Consider the following 20,347-nt stretch of genomic DNA (forward strand, 5'->3'; position numbering starts at 1 on the left):
AATTCACAGTGCATGTGACAATTCTAAGGCATCCTATCAGCGTGGAAGTAAGATAGAAGAATGAGCACGTGCAAAAATTTGAAATGAATTAGGCTAGAAGAGGCGTGGCAAAATCTGGCCTGGGGTAGTGATTGATCAGTCCTGCTCTAACACCAGTCGCTGCTGAAGTGCCCTCAAGCATGCCACCAGAAATCCTCCCCCATAGCCTGTGCATTCACTTCCTCTAATGTGTGTGTTAGGGTTACAGTGCTCATACCCCTTTATCAGGGGGGATTATCATAAGTGTACAATGATTAAATGATAGTTTAAATGTAAGAATACAACATTACAAGCAAACAAAATGCATTAATTTGATTATTTTGATTTCCTACAACCTGCCAGCTGCACATTATTTTAAGTGTTCCTATCTGTGGTGCAAATATAAACAAAAAGGTCTGAATGCACCTAATAATTCTTCTTTTTTTATTTTCTTTGGACCATTATGCCACACTTCAATAGAAACTGACATGAACAGGAAGTTAAAATCACTACATCGGCCTTGAATACACTTCAGATTGTGGCTGCAGCTCCAAGTCCAGGTTAAAACTCTGCCATCCAAAACTCTTTCCGGGAAGGTTTTGAGCAAGGCCATGTCAAGCAACATTACAAATGTATTACAGTAGTACGGCTCAATCATAAGAGTACAGACTTGTCACCCACTGAAAACGTTTGATCAATTACTAAATTACAAAAGAAAATATTTTCTTACTTATTTTATTACTTCAGCAAGTCTTCAAAAGTTCTCATGTTTATGAAGTGTTAATGAAAGGAGACGTGTAGTTGTACAACTTTTTTTTGTAAGCCTTGTTAAATACTTTATTAATGTAATCTTCCTTATTCTTGATGGAGCACTTAAGTTGCACATCTTAAGTCTTTGCTAAAACAACAGGCCCACTACAGTCCTTGCAGATAAGCTAAGCTAGTCATGCTAATCATCAGCCAGAGTTCAGGGCAGATAAACTGACTGTTTTCCCACTTTTCTCTCTTTCCAACACAGACCATGTCCAGAATGAAGAAAACTACGCTCAGGCTCTGGACAAATTTGGTAGCAACTTCATCAGTCGGGACAACCCTGATCTGGGAACAGCTTTTGTCAAGTTCTCCTCCCTCACTAAGGAACTGTCTGCCTTGCTCAAGAACCTGGTGAGTCCTGCCTGCCAGCATTAGTAAAATCAATATCTTGGAGACAGAGAGCCCTCCCTGCTGAATGTTTCTGTTTTCAAGGTTACTGTCATCATCACAAGGATAGTAAGAGGTAAATTTCCATTACACAGCTTCTTTTTCTTGTCTTCACCAGTGTAAGAGGTTTAGGATTTGGGCTTAAGTTTGAGATTAAGTTTACAGGTGAAGGGTCGACGGTAGAGCTGAGTGAGATTTCCTCATCAATCTACATTTGTACAAAGTTGTACAAAAGTCGCCTACATAGTCAAACTGTCATCACAGTTGGACAGTATAGCTGACTGCAGCTAAATCTGCCTTTGAGCCTTGAATTGTTTTTTTTTTTCCCTTTTCCCCCAGACAGGCTCTTATCAGCATGCAGTGGATTTCCCCTGACGTTTCTGTTGAATAATATGTCCTGTTTGAATCCTCTGTGAGTGATTGTTGTTAGAAGAAGAGCCAGAGCCCACTCTTTTCGTTTCTTCTCGTAGCTGACAATGAGATTAGACTCCATAAATTCACTTGGCAGCAACATGAACAACTCCATGCAGTGTGTCCACGCTGAAACCTGCACAAATCCCTCACCTGTCTGCACTACCAGCATATTGTGGGGAAGTGACATTATCTCTTTTCATTTCTCACACTTTTTTATGCTTGTTTTTTTTTTTATTTTGAGTTCATTGAGTTTTTACACTTTAGTAGCTGCACCCTTAGGGCAGCTGGTATATGCATGTGCAACAAATGAATATTGATGAGTAGAGCGTGTCCTGGGTGTCCTACATTACTGATCAGCTGAAACACAAGAATTGGACTAGCAGATTTGACCTTGCTTTCCTGCATTTTCTTCACTGTTTATTCATTTCGGGGAATCATGCGGTCAGTGAAAGCAAGGTGAGACCACGGCAGTTTCCAGGATGGGCTGTTAGAGCACGCCGGCCGCCGGCCAGTGAAGGATTGATTCTGATGGTAGCCATATGCAAGACAGGCACTTAGTAGCACATTAGTGCCCATTAAGCATTGTTTACTTCCTTGACTGCTGCTGTGTGGCCATGTGGACTTGGCTATCACCAACATGGGCTTAAATGCTTAGTACTGTTGTGAACGACTTTGCTGATCCTAATGGTTAGAGCTGCTGAGCAAAGCTGTGGCAACTAGAGCTGCAGGACATGTCAAGCTTTTGCTAATTCTTCCATAGACTTGTCAGGAATAACCTTTTGATTTGTTCAGTCAGCGGCAAGAATGTGTTAAAGCAAAGGAAGATGAAGCTGTTTTTTTTTTTTTACTTTTTATTTTTAACTACCAAAACTCATAATGTTTCTTTTTAACAGAGAGAACTCAGAGAAAAGAATAGGATGAGACAGATTTAGAGTTAGCTTTGTTGTTGCTTGGTTAGTATTAAATGATTTATTTCTTGTTTTGTGTCAAGTCTGCTTTGCTTAACTCTGTCAGTAAGGATGCTGATGTGCGTGTTTAATCATAAAAAGAATAAAATAATGATCCTTTTCCCTCTGTAGCTGTAAATCAGAAGGATTTTCTAGATTAAAACTATTGAAGCATGTTTATGTACTCTGCTCCGCATTACTGCTTCAAATAACAAAATATTATATTAGCAGATATTACATTATAGTTATCGTCTCTACCTCACAGATGGAGCATCAGTTTGCCACTTCAGTCCCACCCGAAGGTGTGGTTAGCTTGAAACTACTGATAACGCTAATCTAAAACACTTGTAATAGTGTAGAATAACTACTGATGATTTCCAGCCAACCAGCTTTAATGATCTCGGAGCTCCTTCCTTGACTAAATAACGTTAACTCTTCTCATACGTCTGCCAAGTGTTCCCACTTTCAGAAACACATCTGGGTAGTTATTTCAGGCTAACTAGTTTAGCTCCTTACATGAACGGGGAGAGTGAAAAAACTTTGATTACCTGTTGATGAAAATGAAATTTTTGTTGGTACATTCAGAGCACTGTCATGACCGACATTATAAAGTGTTTATTATTGAATGCTCAACTTTTTGTGCATGATATTTTCCTTTCCTGGTTATTCATCGCCTGTCATGCATCGTACATCCACCATCTTTGGCACCATTTTTTTTATTTTTTTGTTTGGGATTCTTTAAGCGGCAGCAATATGCCTTTCATTGTCCCTACTCGTGCTCGGCAGAGGTTTCTAGCTAAAAAGGAGAATAAAAATTGCACTTAGACTCATCAAATGGCCAAAAATATATCTCAGCTTTTTTTGTTTCAAAAAAAGTAATTTAATGCTTATTTACTCCTCAAATAGACTCCTAAATATTTTGCTGTGCTTGAATAATGACAATAAAGATCTTTAATTTATAGTTTAATTTTCTGTAGTTTGTCTTTTTTAAATTAAGATAAAGAGGAAATAGTTATTGGGGATTATTTTACGATGTGAATTAATACATATTTAGTGCTGTTTATATAGAGTGTTGTTTTTGTCTTAGCAGCAGAATTTATGTATAACCGCTATTTTTTTTAAATATTTGAATCAAAGTTTTTTTGGATAGCAATGAAGGGACCATGTCAAATGGTCATGCTCAGAAGCACATTACTCTCTGAAACACAACTCCAGCAACTCTAAGACAAAACTCCATTAGGCTTTTTCCCACACAGCCATGTTTTTATAAGATCGATTTATTGATGGATGTTGTCTCCTTATGGTTTTATTTGACAGTTCCTCAAACATTTGCCTCTGATGGTGTGTTTTGACATATCAGTGATGTTTCCTTTCCTTATTAACACTATATGTTCCCCCTCTGTATCTTCTTTCAGCTCCAGAGCCTCAGCCACAATGTGATCTTCACCCTGGACTCGCTGCTGAAGGGGGATTTGAAAGGCGTAAAAGGGGTAAGAGTGAAATGGTGTTTCTCTCTCTGGAATCTTCTGGGAGCAGATACCTTGTCAGCATGTCTCTAAGCTTCTGTGCCTGCGATTTAAAGAGCTACAAATGAGTTGGGAGTGTTAGGGGGATTCTCTTTTTTAAAACTATAAATCTGGCAGATGTAAACACTGCTTTTGTGTTGTGCTTGAGCCGAGTGGCAACTAACCGGGTCATGAACCCTTGATGTTAGAGGTACAAGAAGGGGTGTGGTCGTTGGCTGGGCATCCAGGCTGTGAATCATGAGTGAAATTAAGCATTTTCTGGGCCTCCACTCGTGCTCGAATGCTACAAATAACTCTGTCCTCACAGTGACCTCTTTGTAGTTTGCTGAATCTTGTTCCTCTGTGTCTCTGCAGGACATAAAGAAGCCCTTTGACAAAGCATGGAAAGACTATGAGGCCAAGTTGTAAGTGCATGGTTGCATAATACACCAGCTAGCTTATTATAGAGTACTGAAAAGTGGATGATGTGCTGCAATATTGTGTGAACCCTTCAGGTGCATCACAGAAGTTACAGCTCCCAATGCAGAACACATACAATGTGAAACCAAGCACAGAGGTGACTTTTCTTCTTTTCTATGTCAGTACAAAGATAGAAAAGGAGAAGCGGGAGCATGCTAAGCAGCATGGGATGATACGCACTGAGATCACGGGGGCTGAGATTGCAGAGGAGATGGAGAAGGAGCGGCGCTTATTTCAACTTCAGATGTGTGAGGTGAGGAATTGTACACCTGGTTTTAACATCTGGTTAAAGAAAAGCATGTTAGGATGCATCCAGATCACTGAATTCTCCTTCGGTCCTGCTTCAGTTGTCATCTGATGTGACAGTTCACAATGAAAGCTATATTTCCAGCATCTTGCTTTATTGTGAATGCAAACTGCCACTGAAAGGGTGAACATATATTAAATCACACAACAATTCTGAAGTAGAAGTCTAGGCTACGCCTATTATTAGTATTATTATTATTATTATCACTATTATTATTAGTATTAGCATTATTACTATCATTACTACTATCGTCACTATTATTATTATTGACATTGTTATTATTATTATCTTTGTTGTTATCGATATTGTTATTTTTATTTATTATTATTACAGACACCTTTATTATTTCACTACTATCGCTCATAACTGTCATTACAAATAAGATGGCTGTAATCATTATTATTATCCATCTCCCTTTTTTTCTCTCTCTCGCTCTCCCCTCTTGAATAAGTAACTCTTGGGGCGGCGTGGCTCAGTGGGTAGAGTGGTCGTCTTGTAGCCTGAGGGTTGCAGGTTTGATTGTCGGCCTTTCGAGCTACTGTCAAGGTGTCCATGATCAAGACACAGAACCCCAAATTGCTCCTGGGTTGTGGTTGAGTGCCTTGCATGGCAGCTTTCACCATCAGTGTGTGAATGGGTGAATGTGATGTATATTGTAAAGCGCTTTGGGTAATAGTGCTATATAGGTACAGACCATGTACCATTTAATAATAGCATGCATAATTATGCACCCACTCCTTGTTTGTTTTTGTCACATTTGTGTTCTATTATGTCTGTTCAGCTTTTTACGTTATTATCACAATTAAATTAATAATAATAATAATAATAATAATGCCTGGCTTTTTGAGATCCAGCAACACTGAAGAAAATCCAAAGAAAACAGTTTATAATTAAGATATAAATGTTGATAAATGGATTTGGTTTCATCATCCAGATACAGATGATATGTGCCATGATGAGATTGTAACCAGATCAGTGGGGCATTTTTATTAGTGATTAGCACACAGAGATAAAGTGAGCTTTTGCATGAAGCATTGAAGTTTTTGTCTGTGTGCTAATGCTAATCTGCTTGAATCTCTGGTTTATAAATTATAGTTTCACATTTCTGCTGTGTCAAGTCATTGTCACAGCAGACCATTTTAAGCTTGACCATTTTTTTCTCTTAAATGATTTGAATGATTTATATAAAAACTTAAAGTTAACATAACATTATGTTGAGACTGCACTTGTGTTAAATGATGCAGCTCTACCCTTGATTCATGAGAAAAGCATGTTTTTCAGTGCTTGACCTGAACTGGTTTTTAACCAGATTTTATGTAAGTGGATAAAAGTTCAACCCAAAAAGCTTGATGGCAAAAATCCAATATTTTGTCTTCTGCAAAATACCTGCATTCTGAAGTGTTTTCAGATGTTCCTCTGACTCCATAAAGCTTTTTATCGTGGGCACTAAGTCCGAGCTTTAAGAAATCTGACAGTGAGAATTAAGTGTAAAACAAATGTGAGCTCTCTGTGTGCCCATGAGAATCAGAACAAACTGTTAGAGCTCACTCTGCTTTGCCAAAATCCTCTGGTTGTGGGTGGTGACGCCTACGCCTCGTTCAGTTTTATCCTGGTAGGGTTGTCTTTTTTTCCCCAAATTACATACCAATGGCTGGCACATTTTAGTTTTCTAAATTATTCACTACAAAACTAGATGTTGTCATTTTTTATGTGTGATTCTCCAGTTTTTCCACCTGTGTGCAGATGCCAGTTTCAGAATAAAGTTAGTTTCAAAAACCACTAAAGATTGATTAGTGTTACATTAGCAGAGTAAAAATGATGGAAACAAAAATCTGGCAATGTTAGCATCATGAATGAATTCTTACCTTGTTAACCAACTCAGTTTAACATCTTAGCATGTAAAATGTGCAATATCAGTACTTTTCTTAATAGATCACAAAACTAGTAGGACTTTATATGACTTTACCACAAATTAATATTGATTTGGCATGTCCCCTCTAAGAATATTTTTACCTCTCCTTGTGATTGCTGGAAGGGTTAAAAGCTAACTTGTGTGGTATGTTTGACCCGACAAGTTTTGTCACTTGATGGAAAACAAAGTTGGGATGGATAGTTAAATGTGTCTTCTGCAAATTAGCTTAATACGTCAGCACATAGCTTTTGTCAGTATTTCACACCTGTTTCACACCTGTAGAGAATCTTTCTTTAATTGACCTCTTTTTGCTGTGATTGTGGTCTCTACTAAATTCTGAGGTGTGTCTTTACTTGTTGAAATCTACACAATTTTTCTCAGCTTTTTCTGTTGTGCAGTTTGCAGGATTTAGAGCTTTTTCAATACAAACAGCTGCTTGCTTCAGTAGTAAGTGCTAAAAGCATTAAGAATGAATAATTACAGTGAAATTAATTTCATTATTAGGCTCAGAATCTCAGAATTTATCTGCTGAATCAATATACTCCTCTTCATTGTTTTCATTATGTCAAAACATGTCTGAACCAGGTCTTGCAACAGATTTCTTTTTGCATAATTTCAGAAAATCTTCTCATCAGTTAATGCATCATCCAGTTTTGCAGCCCACCTCCGGTTGCTGCTTACGCCAAGAACGACTTATATCTCCCAGATCATGTTAGCACTGGCTTCCTCTTTCATCGACTTCCTCAGTTCCAGATTTGGTTTTAAATTTCTATTTCGTGTTTTTACTATTACCTCACAGTAGAGCACAAGCACCTCGGAGCAGCGTAAAAATGCCCTGCTGGTTTTGGCTACTTGTTCTTACAGTTTGATGCCAGTGTAGTTATAAGAATATATTTGCCTCGATAACTTTAAAAGATGGTAAAACTAGAGGTTAACTTGCTTGTTTGTTTATATGTATGCTCTGTTTCTGACAGAATAAGGTTCAATTTAGATAAAGAATAAATAAGGATGATTGAAAGTCAGATATATGATTAGCTTACTTGCTTGAAATGTGCATTTAAAAGAAGAAGGAAGGAAACTTTGCACCTGATCTTAAACTGATCTTCCAGTAGATTAATTACTATTGGCTATGTTGGCAGAAATAATAATAATTATAGCATTACTACAGAATTTTATTTCACTGAAAAATATTTTTACTGGTCAAATAAATAATTTCCTTGGTTAGCCTAATTTGTGCATTGCTGTTTTTGTTTTCATTTCCTTTCATTTTGTAATTTTATTTAATTAAATTGACTTAGACTAGAAGATTTGTGTTATTTGTCTGTATTCAAAAATAAACACAAACACAGACAGTTCCTAAATCAACAGTCATTAATGCTGGGAATACGCGGCTGCTGCTGTTGTTGTGTGCCGCAGTCAGTGGTACAATCTGTTCATCCCACTTAACCTCGTTTCTCTCTGCTGTGTGCACTCTGGTGCTCTCACACTCTCCCCATGTTGCTCAATCACCAGATTACAGGATGCTCTCACTCTCTCACCCTTTTCATCCTACGCTGCCAGCGGAGGAGTGTGGAAAGGCAGGGCTCTGCAGGCTGCATTATATTCTACACAGACGTGGCAGCAGTGCAAACGTCGCTGCTCATTCACACGAAAGGGTTCAAATGCGCACAACACTGAACCCACATGAGCCTCAGACAAAATGTGGATAATCTCCCGTCCAAAAAAACGCTGTGGGGGAGACAAAGGAACAAACATGTGTACACACACATACGTGCCCGCACAGACAGGCACTCGTGCATCCTAACTAGCATGTATCCACACATGATCTAAGTAGCAAATGGAAGCTAGATGTTGCTGTCAGAAGCTTTAGAGAATAGATTAAATTCGACTGCAGAGCTTAAAGTGGTCTTTAACTGTACTTCTTTGTAAATCTGTGTGGACTTGCTCGCTGTGGGATTTGTTTAAGATTATCTTTTATTCATTTGTTTGGTGGGAGTGCTGTCTGAATACACTTGTTTTGAATCCTCAGACACCCAGACTGAGCATGCAAAAAAAAACTCCTGCTCTAAAAGCCTACTCTCTTTTTTTTTTAAATAATGATAGCAATAATGTTAACATAATATATTTCCCATCACCCCTTTGAAACTTTATTTAGATCAAATCAGAAGTAGGGTACTCTCTTGCTCTACAAGGCATGCTCAGTAATGTTTATCATTCTGGTCCCCTGCTTGCACAGTGTTGGCTTGCACTTCAAAGGCTTCGTGAAGCATATGTGCACTAAGATGCGATTATCATAATGCAAAGGCCTTTTATTGCGAGTGTCTATGGCAAAGTAGAAGCCTTTTCTATCTGTAACTGCAATGCCTACTTATACCTTATTAAACCCAAAAAAATCCTTTTAATATAGCCTGAATTTCAACCCATGGCTGAACTCTGATTTTCTCCTCTTCTTACAGTATCTGATCAAAGTAAATGAGATCAAAACCAAGAAAGGAGTGGACCTCCTGCAGAACCTGATTAAGTATTACCATGCACAGTGCAAGTAAGTAACCGCCATTATTCCCTGAACTCAAATGTGCAACTCTCTCCTACTGAATTCTTCACAGCCACTCAGAATTATTTCACAAAAACTTCTTTCCAGTACTTGACGTCGCTTTTCTCCTATACGATTGTGGTTGCTCGGTTGCGTAGCTCTCATAAATCTGCGCAGGTTATCATACAGATTCGTTCTGACAGCCGTGGGGTTTGGTGGGTAAATAACGCGGGTGCTCTCTTTTCCAGAACTGCAGCTAAGAGCCGACCGTGACAGGATGACAGATTTTTCTCTAAGCGTTGCTATGTCCTGTCATAACACTGGGACAAAACAATACACTTCCCTGCTAATCTGTTCAACCTGGGCCTTGATGGATAGAAAAGCTGCAGCGGTGATGGATTAGAAGTATTAGAAAACCGGATGGAGAGCTAAGGAAAGTGTATGAAGAAGGAAACAATTTGTGTTCAGCCTGAACCGCTTCAATTAAGAAAACTTACAGCTGCAAAACATCTTCGTGTTTGCTGTTACTGTAGGTCTGTTGTGGTTTGTGGCTGTATGAAGGCTGAACAGAATAGTTTTAAGCAGTTACAGGTATGCCGGTTTTCTCACTGCACACGTATTAAATAATTATGTTCAGTTTGTTTTCAGAACTTTTAGAAGCTGTTTATTCTTCCTTTCAAATGATCTCACTCATGAAGGAGTCTATTCCTCCCTAATGTCTGCAGCAAAAGTGGTAAATTGAAGGCTGCCCTGACCAATAGTCATGGTGTCAAGTATTGGATTTCCTATTAACAAGTCAGAAAAGAAAATGTGTTGCAAAGTGTGCAAAAAGTCAAGGGAGGTGAATCCTTTTCTGTAACTGCATTACATAAACACTTAAACTGTGTCGTCTGACACTTTGCAAGGTCAGCAGTTCTTTACGGGAGGGGATCTGAGTGGAGTGGGAGGAGAGATGTAGGATCCTCAAAGCAGTGATTGAAAGAAAACGAGCAGAGTGAGATGTGGCAGAGAAAGTAATGAGAAGAGGAAGAAAGATGTATATTCTAAGAAGAGGAGAGTGCCTGGCAAGGGGCAGAGAAAGAGAGGAAGGTCATTAGTTGTGATTTGCGGCCGCAGGGCTTCATTGAGGCGTGTACACTGCTGACAGATTTGTAATGGATTTCAGGATGTGCTAAACATCTCTGCAAATCTGTGAAGGGCTTGGCCAGATACAACTTCAGTGCCAAGAGTGAACGGTGCCAAAGGTACTCGAAGGAGCTGAGCTGTACATTAAAGATAAAACTACACACATTTCTATCTGTGTGTGACCTTCATAAAGACCAAAAGGAGTTAAATGCAGAACGTGACATTTCTTAGGCAGTCCTTCCCATTAATGGCTGATCTGTGGTTCAGTGAATGATAAACCAGTGTATTCATTATGCATCTCTGTTCTCCAGTTTCTTCCAAGATGGCTTGAAGACGGCGGATAAGCTGAAGCAGTACATTGAGAAGCTGGCAGCTGATCTCTACAATGTAAACAGTCCCATTTGTTTATCTCATTTTGGTCATTTACAAGTTTTAGCTTTTCAGCAGAATAACAGAGGCTCAAAATATTTAACTATTTTTGCAGACTTCATATTGTGTTAATAATATTTTGAAGTTTTTTCCATTCTTCAGTCTTTTGATAGCTTGTCATATAGGTAAAATAAATACTGTGTTATATCAAAGCTGTTTTATGCGAACCGATGGAGTCGAAATGAGCCAACATTTAGATAAACAAATATCATTGCATCAGTAAATTCCAACAATTACTATTTCATCCTTCAAAACTATCATTGCTAAATGTTCTACTTATTTTCTGCTATTACGTCCACTAAATAATTATGACATGAATACTATTATAGATGAATGGAACCGGGATCCTTTTGATTGACACCTTGCTTGAGCCAATAGGAGCTTCCTTGTCTTATCCACAGGCTACAACCACAAATGACAGTCCAATATGAATTACAGAGTCTGCCTCTCTGCTTCCATGTAAAGACTAAACCAGTTGCAAAATCTTTTAATGATGACTGACATATACCTGAAGAAATAAATAGCCATTTAAAGACTTTAACAACACACTGTTCAATTTAAGTGCATTGCATGAACTTAAAACATAATTTTTATAAAGTGAGTAAAGAGTTGTTCTGATTTTAGTGACAAGAGCTTAACTTATGACATCACAGTGATCCTTATTTGCTTAATGTGGCTCATGTTTTGGTAAACCTATAAAAAAAAATGAACAGTACTCTTACTATAGACACTGAACATTGGTTTGCAGTGTTTCCAGGAGATCCCCAGACTACCTTACATGAGCATGACATGTCATTTTCTCTTAAGTATATTCTAAAAGAGTAAACGTCATGACAGTTTTCTTGATTCTATTATAAGTATTTTATAACAATAATCCAATGTTTGCATGCTCAGTTATTAGAAATGACAAGTAAAGCAAACTGAGCACCGTCACAGGCGAACTGTTTCAAACCTACACTGACTGAGAGAGGTGAATCAGAGTCTCTCATATCCAGCAAAGCAGCACCTTGGAAAGAACAAGTCAGAGAAAATTGACTTATACTGTTGTAACTGCTCCTGACAAATGTATTTTAGCAGATTTATTTTTTTATCCACCTAGCACCCCACCAGGTGCTATATTAAATTAGATGTATAACATGTATTTATCACTGCATTTGTAAGGCCTTCTGTCTTTAACTTTTTAAATTTTAACCCCGCAGATATAAAACACTGTTGATTTATTCTGTCAAACACTAACAAATTCTTTGAATCTCAGACTTTTAACAAATAAAATGAGTTTAGAAACTTCATCCACATTTAGTCTGTGGCCAAATCACATTTGTTTTCTAAAATCAGATCTTTGAGACAGACGGTTCCCGATGTTATAAGTGTTCTGTGTTTTTTCTTTTTGGGGGGGGGCAATTCAGCAAGAGCAGTAAAGCAAAAGGTCATTTTATGAATATGTTAAACTGTGTTAAACTGTAATTGCATGCAGACACAGCTTGCATCTTCTCTCTGCAGATCAAACAAACTCAGGATGAGGAGAAGAAGCAGCTGACTGCCTTGCGAGATCTGATCAAGTCCTCCCTCCAGCTGGACCAGAAGGAGGTATGTAGGTCACATCCAGCCAAGCAAAGCCAAAGTTTGAAACAAAAAGAGAGAGAAGAGCTGCATCAGGTTAAAACAGCTACAAGAGATTTGATTCACTTTCTTTTCATTAATACTTCCTCTCGCTCTGGCCACTACCAAGTTGGAGCTTGTCTCCTGCAGCACGGAGCGAGTGCCCAGTGCTGTACCATGCTGGTAGCCAGTGTGTGGTAGGCTTTGCTGGTGACCAGTGTTGTGCCTCACTGGCTGCTCAGTGGAGAACCACTCACTGCCTGACCCTCTGTCACACAAACGCACGCACACACATACAAACACACCCACCCACCCTTAAAACAGAACTTGCTCTACTTGTGAGTTCATTTTCACCCCCTCGGTTCACATGTTCACACGCTCAAGTCTCCTTATTTGCATGAAGTCAGTTCTATAGTCTTTCTGTAGCTTTTCATGTAAGTACAGTAAGCGCTACTTTCTGATAGCACACAGCCAGGCAACACACTCTTTCACACTCACTGCCTGAACCTGAGCCAGATCTTTCACACCTCTTCCCTCTATCTCCCCTTTCTGCCTTCTGCTTGTCTGGAATCAAGTCTAGAAGAGTAAGTGCTGCTGCATGTTGAGCATGCTGTGGTTGAAAGTAGAGTGGTTTGACCCTGTAGAGGTGTTGCAGAGCATGCCTTGTATAGGGTTTTTTTTTTTCTTTTCTTTTTTCTTTGCCTGTTAGCATTCTCGCTTTGCTTTTTTTTTTTTTTTTTTTTTTTTAACAAAAATCCCTTCACATTGGTGTTGAAGAATAAGTTTGTAGAGTGTATGTGTCCCTGTTGCATGTCTTTACCATGCTGTTTTTTTGCAAGCGCTCAGTGTTTAAAGTTTTTTTTTTTTTTTGTTTGTGTGGCGCGTGGGCTTGGACAGGACTCACAGAGTAAGCAGGGAGGCTACAGCATGCATCAGCTGCAGGGAAACAAGGAGTTTGGAAGTGAGAAGAAGGGCTACCTACTGAAGAAGAGCGATGGGTAAGCTATTATTTTGAAAAAGCTGGTGTTGTGTGTGGCTTTAAAATATAAAGAACAGAGAAGGAAGATGTGACAACCTGTTCATTAATCTGTGGGCCCCTCCCTTAATAGGCTGAGGAAGGTGTGGCAGAGGAGACAGTGTTCAGTGAAGGGGGGCATCCTCACCATATCTCATGCTACAGTGAGTATACCACACAAAAACACACACAGAATCATATGAACTAGATGACCTTCAGGAGTGAATATGGATCAAAGGGAGGACATTGTGTGTGGATGTTGTGCTGGGCTTTTCCAATCTGCAGGCTAGCAGAGTGTAATTGACATAGATATGGTTGCCATGGCAACGTCCCCCTTCCTTCCATGCCTCCCAATCCCCACCCCCTTGCTGCCTGGTGTGCTGCGATGACTCATCTCAGATAGAGAGTGTGTGTGTAGCGTGTAAGATGGCACGTTTTTGGCCTTGTCCTCAGCCTTGTGCTGCAGCTGAAGTTCAGTGACGTTTTCTCTCCTCTGCGGGCTGCAGGAGTCCACTGCTGGATACAGGTCTTGATTTATACTGTCACACTGTCGGTCATTGAGTGGTAACCTTCTGCAAAGACTCAAACAAAGAGAGCAACTGGACTGAGTGGCTTAGTACAATCAGTAAATCCAATTGGTGACTTAGTAACCAGGAAACATAGGGGTTGAGTGGTAGTTTTAGAGATTTAGGAAAATCAAGTCTAACAAATTTTGTATTGTATTTAATTGTTGTATTTACGCAAGACAATTATAAGATCAATATTACAACAGATGTCCTAATAATGTTGTTCAGATATATTACTGCAGGAAAAATGGATGATTCTTAGTTTATTAAAAAATTATTAATACTAAGATGAACAATTAATCAATTTCTTGAAGTTAAATCAACTTTTTAATCAATAGCACCCTTTAAAAGGACAAATAAAGTGTTTTTGAAAAAAAAAATTTTTTGGGCTTAAATGTGTTTATTATTCTTAAAGTAAAACTACATGCAAAGAGTTAAAGAACGTCAGGAAATTGTAGCTTCATCACCAACCATCACAAGCAAATTCTGAACATGTGGGAAATGGTGAACACAGTCACAGAAGGAATCACTACTAAAGAGTTAGTTCCCTACAGTTGTATCTGACAAAAGACCTTTTTATTATCAAGCAGCAGCGGGATTAGTGTTGGTTCTGTTCCTCTGGATCATTTTACGTATTCTGCATTCTGTATTTCTGCATGTCGTTTGGTTGTCTTTGTTTTCAAACCAAATCTCCTCATACATAGCAAGCATTTAGCGGATGCTTGTGAAATGTAACACATGGCTGTGGTCTACATGTGAAATGTTTAGGGGTCATTGGTAATATCTATCGGCAGAAAATTTCCTTGTTTTTACTTTTACTGAACAGTTTTCGCAGAAGTTTTTAAAATATCTTTTAAATGTAGCAAAACAATATGTAGCCTAGCGTGTTTCTGGTTGGTAAATCTTTAAAAAGCAATACAATGTTTTCTTTACTTGTCATATTTAAGAAAAAAATGCACATCCATATTTGTATGTTTCTCTAATTTTGAATTGAGGGCCAGGGAGCTTTTATTAGCAGGAGAGATCTAGTTTGCTGTCATGCTAACATCATGACTCCAGTCATAGCTGCAGAATGAGGTTATCATCCTGGTCCACAAATTAACTAAGGACATTTGCATCAAACTCAGCTGTACATCGGTTTAGTGATGAGTAGCAGATGTTAGCATGCTAACATGCGGAGCTCAGTTAGTGAGCATGATAAATATCAGCTGATCATTAGCATGCCATCACGGCAAGTGTTTCAAATTGCAGCTGAGTGCTGATGTACAGCCTCCGAGACCTGCTAGACAGTATAATCATTAAGTAGTATGTGTGTGATTTTAGATGTATTAGCTTATTGGCTTATGTGTTAGCTTTGTATAATTTCTTTGAGAGGTAATACAAGTTAGGTCTTTTTATGGTTATATACTAGCTGTGGGTGCAAATGTTTTTTAATGTGTGTTGCTTTTCTTATACTCATTGTAAATGTTTAAATTTAACGTTACTCACTTATACTGTTAAGGATTGGCAGTGAGTTGTTGTGCTGAACGAGCTGGTGGAGTTGCCAGCTGGAACACAGCAGGGAGGAGAAGCTCATGTATAATGATTATGACTGATGTAAACTAAAGCCTGTCCAGTTTTTTTATTGCTCATGTTTTTGATTGTCATGATAAGTGAGCATGATGTAAACCTTCTCATAGCTGCTGCCGCTTGCATCATGATTTAGCTCAGAGGAAGTGGTTGTCTTAGAAAATAAGGCAAAACATTTTTGTTTTCTTGTGGTGAGTAGTAAGCTGGTGACTCAGGCCGACTTTGGGCTAATCAGGCTGGAGCTTATGATAATTTTTGTCTTGTGTAATAACAATCTTTTTAGTGCGTTTGTTTTTCTTTTGTTCAGCCTTCGTGGCAGCTGAACTCTAGGTGACTCTAGTTGACATGGCATGCTGCCAGGAGGCCAACCCAGCTCCAAGGCTCATCTCAGCCTGTTAGCATTTCATTAGCACATGCTCGGTCCCTCTTCTGCCCGGACGCTGGCACGAGACAATACTCAGTCTGCAAGTGCCAACTGGGTCCATTATTACAGTGCGCAGTCCAGCCAGTTTTTTCTTAATGGGTGTGTCTCCACATTGAGCTCATAAAAGTTGTAACAATAACTACAAAAAGATGGTTTTAAATATCCTTTAAGTGGATTTAAAAGACCAAACCACAGCTGTAATGACCGTGTTGTCAATGAGAGACACTGTCATTGGAATCACTTTATGAATGATTTGTTGAAAAATCAAAAAAGAAGAAATTGTACTATATTTTATTGTGTTAGTTTTAAGTGTATATTTTTCATTATATTAGTATTACGTAACTAATTTTTTGTCTGTATCAGCCTTGTGTGCGTTCCTTGGTTACTGCCTGTCTCTTTAAGGCCTCTTTGCCTTCTTCTGATTGGCCAGTTTCTGGAAGCCTGCTGGGGGGCAGCATCAAGTGCTTGTTAGCTACATTATACTGTCTTTGTAATTTTGCTATACCTTTGGGAGGTGATCATATCAAGAAATAATTAATAAGCTGACATTAACTAGTGGACAGTAATGTTAGAATCCACATAACTGATGCGGTCTGAAACTGAAGCTCTACTTCTACATATGTTGGCTAGATTATTTTAAATTTAGGATATACATTTATGTGGCGTAGTTATTAGTATTTGTTAATTATATGGCAGAGGATAAAAAGCAACATAATAACTAGAGGGTAAAAAGAACAGATACATATAATTTTATCTGTTTTTATTTCTTTATGATTAAATACATTTGCATTTAAGGTTGGAGATGAGCTGTTTTAAAATAGCACTTTGGCTTTTGAGTTTATATATATCTATATATATCTATATATATATATAGATATATATATATATATATATATATATCTATATATATATATATATATATATATATATATACTTGATGGATAAATGTAGAAAGAACAGTGACCAATTTATTGAAATTCTGTGTGTAATATTTTGCATTGTTGTGTTCACTACAACCTTTTGTCTCTTTGTTTCCAGTCCAACAGGCAGCCAGTCAAACTTAACCTGCTCACCTGTCAGGTGAAACCGAGCTCTGAGGACAGGAAATGCTTTGATCTAATTTCTCGTAAGTTTTACAGACATATGTATCATACATGTTTGTACGTTTACTTACATGTTAGCATGATGAATACTTTTAGAAAGCCTGAGGGAAACCCCATCCGTTGCAGAGCAACATGCTTTATTGTATGACAGACTGTTTTATCTCAGACACATGACATACCTGAATAGTTTACTGTCTAACAGTTTCTGCACCTTCTATTATGAAATGCAAAATTAGAGATTTGCATGCTGAACTTCTGACTCTCCGTTTTCCACAGATAACCGGACATATCACTTTCAAGCCGAAGATGAGCAAGAGTTTGTCATGTGAGTATTTCTGAGAACCTTTGCTAAAAGAAAAAGAAAAAACACATTCTGCTTCTTTTCAATTCACTGTAATACAGATGTATCATCATTTTCAAAGGTAAATTACAACCAACACATCTGGAAATTATCTATATATCTGTCTTCTTTCATCAGTTGTAAATATTTGAGCTTTCACCTGGCTGTTTTTATTAATGAGGTCTTAGTTAGTGACTGTTTTCGTGCTCCAGCATCATGCGACAAGCAGAGTGGGTGTTGAGAGATGCACACTTGAATCAGATGTCATCTGCATGTCATTCAGCTCGGCAGAGGCCTGGTAACGAGCCAGTCATTTGTTTCAAGTGTGTTGGAGAAGGGTTGCATCTAAAAGTTGCAGGATGGTAGATCTCGAGGACTGGACTTGGGCACCCCTGATTTAGAGCATTCCCCTTTAACAGCCTTGTCAGTGCATTAGTTTTACTAAATTAACAGTCCTCATCGCACAAAAAGATTAATTCACAATGACAATTAAAACCTCACCCTTGTGATGTGATTTATGTGTTTATTACCTCACTTTATAGGTTTTTTATATAGTTTTTGTTTAAACTATAGCTCTTCCTAATAAGGAAGTTTCATGATTTTTATTTAACCACATTAACATCGTATCTTTATCTTTTATATCTTATCTTATTTGCTGTGGTAAGTGGGTTGTAGCTCATTGATCTTTTGAATATGACTGTATCAAATAAACAGAAACAGTTTGAGCTGAAGCTGAAGAAAAACAAAAAACAGTATTAGTCAGTGCAAAACCCCCGTTTTGTACAATAACCAGATGTCTCACCCCCCCCCCCCCCCCCCCCCCCACACACACACACACACACACACACACACTGACTGCAAGAGCTAAAATCCTGTATTTGATCTATGAAAATTGGAATCACGAACAAATCAGCTTGAATCAAACAAACCTCAGCTGGGATATTTTCAGGTTATCTGGACTAAAACCCTCCAGAAACCTACTGGTTTGTGACAGTTCTGTTCTTTGTCAGATGATGGAAACTTTTTCCCAGCGTTGTCAGGGTTGTGTCACTGCTGCGTGCTTGAACGCTCTGCTTCCCGGTGTACATGTACTCCTCTGAGATCCAACTTGCTTCTGCATCTGTCACGCTATTCCAACTCCAGCAGCAACTTTTCATTTAATTAAATTCCTGTTGAAATATTTAGTAGTCTGTGGAGCTCCATCTTTGTGCAATCATGCTCCCCTTCAATTAAACTGGGAGCATATTATGATGCATAATCCAAGTAAACACAAAAAATTATTTTGCTTGGTGTCTGGACACCTATGAAGAAGTGGATTAAAATATCTTTTTTCACACCTATGTACAGATAAACAGATAATCTAACACATCATTTATGTGCCCACTCTTTGCCCTTACATGGGCGGTTGAGTGACGGTAACAGAAAATGCTGACATCAGTCTCGTGAAGCCCAATTTGTTTGTGTGTGTGTGCATTTGTGCATGTGTTAAGAGTGTGAGTAGTTTGAGTAGATTGCAGGAGCAGATTGTGCTGTGTAGTGAACTGCTGGAAGCCATGTTTAAAAGGAAACCATAGTGCTTCCTGTCTGTGTGATTGTTTTTAATGACCACAGACCTGTGTGGATGTTGGTGTGTTAACATGTTCAACCTTCTTATTGAAAATAAACCAGCAAACTTCAGTAAACTGTCAATCAGTGCATGCAGAAATTTGGATTAATCACAGTTAATACTTTATTTATTTGCTATATTGATATGTTCATATTGGTAAACTATATAGATTTGATTGATTGTGTAGCTCTAATGTGTGTATATGTATATTGTGTGTAGCTATGAACTGTAATTTCCAGTTATTTAGGCCTTTGATTCAATGTTAAAACATGTTTTACTCCTGCGTCCGTTCTAAAGATTAGCAGTCTATTTTTATTGTGATTTTGATTAATTTTTGAACTGTTGCATAAATAAAATGAGCAATTTTAAGATGTCTTCAAAAGGCTTTTGTGCCCAGTGTCATGAAAATTTTCAGCCTTTTCTTTTCAGGTTTAGCATGATGCTCATTGAGAATTTTTTTTAATCAGTGTCAAAGGATCTGAGAAAGACCAATCTGATTACCTTCTTAGTCTAGTGAATCGGGTTTATACATTAAAGTGAGATAAACTGTGCTATTGTTTGAAGAATGAAGTTTAAAATGCTTAGTAAAAGCATAAATGACAGTCACACTTTATCATCAAATTATGTTTATTTGTTGCCATATGTTTTTAATTTTATCATGTTTTCCTGTTTTGCAGTTGGATCTCAGTTCTGACCAACAGTAAAGAGGAGGCGTTAAACATGGCGTTTCGCGGCGAGCAGAGCAGCGGAGGGGAAGACGGGTTAGAGGACCTGACTAAAGCCATCATAGAAGATGTGCTGCGCATACCAGGCAACGAACTCTGCTGTGACTGCGGAGCTGCAGGTGTGTGTATTGCTGCTGTCCACAGAAACTCTATGCACAGCATACAGTATTTATATTCTGCTTAGTCATCTCTCACCTTGTCGCAGAAAAAAAAAAACAACAGCCACCTTCACCTCAGCACTATGGGGTTTAACAGTGGAAAAATGTTTTATTTAAAGCAGTCTTGATGTCTTTGCAGTATCACAGATGCCTTGAACTCTTTGTCCCTCGCTTGGACGCATACTGCACAAGCTGCACCGCAAATCCCCCAGCAGCCTTGAATAAACAAGTGCGAATGTGTGTGCGTTAGCGCTGTTAGCATTCAGCTCGGTCCTGATCCTCCCCCATGTTAGGAAGCAAAGAGTCAGCACTCAGGAGTGCTATAGACATTCAAGCCTTCTGACACTTACACACAAATATATACACACACAA

At 38.4% G+C, this 20,347-nt stretch overlaps 1 protein-coding gene across 8 annotated transcripts in view; it reads left to right on the plus strand.

Annotated features, from left to right (window-relative positions):
• Positions 1-20,347, plus strand: part of asap1b (ArfGAP with SH3 domain, ankyrin repeat and PH domain 1b) — a 69,483-nt gene that overhangs the window by 33,819 nt on the left and 15,317 nt on the right. For 5 of the 8 annotated variants that reach the window (XM_041968332.1, XM_041968337.1, XM_041968335.1 and 2 more), the window contains 13 exons: positions 1,037-1,182; positions 3,995-4,069; positions 4,460-4,509; positions 4,688-4,817; positions 9,240-9,325; positions 10,753-10,828; positions 12,371-12,457; positions 13,045-13,053; positions 13,367-13,467; positions 13,579-13,648; positions 17,082-17,169; positions 17,423-17,471; positions 19,770-19,936. In XM_041968332.1, the coding sequence (XP_041824266.1) occupies positions 1,037-1,182; positions 3,995-4,069; positions 4,460-4,509; positions 4,688-4,817; positions 9,240-9,325; positions 10,753-10,828; positions 12,371-12,457; positions 13,045-13,053; positions 13,367-13,467; positions 13,579-13,648; positions 17,082-17,169; positions 17,423-17,471; positions 19,770-19,936 (1,134 nt within the window). The remainder of the gene's footprint in view (positions 1-1,036; positions 1,183-3,994; positions 4,070-4,459; positions 4,510-4,687; positions 4,818-9,239; positions 9,326-10,752; positions 10,829-12,370; positions 12,458-13,044; positions 13,054-13,366; positions 13,468-13,578; positions 13,649-17,081; positions 17,170-17,422; positions 17,472-19,769; positions 19,937-20,347) is intronic. The other 3 variants (XM_041968334.1, XM_041968336.1, XM_041968339.1) reach the window with 1 other exon arrangement.

Source organism: Melanotaenia boesemani, chromosome 18 (assembly GCF_017639745.1).
Source record: "Melanotaenia boesemani isolate fMelBoe1 chromosome 18, fMelBoe1.pri, whole genome shotgun sequence".
In the NCBI taxonomy this organism is placed as follows: Eukaryota; Metazoa; Chordata; class Actinopteri; order Atheriniformes; family Melanotaeniidae; genus Melanotaenia; species Melanotaenia boesemani.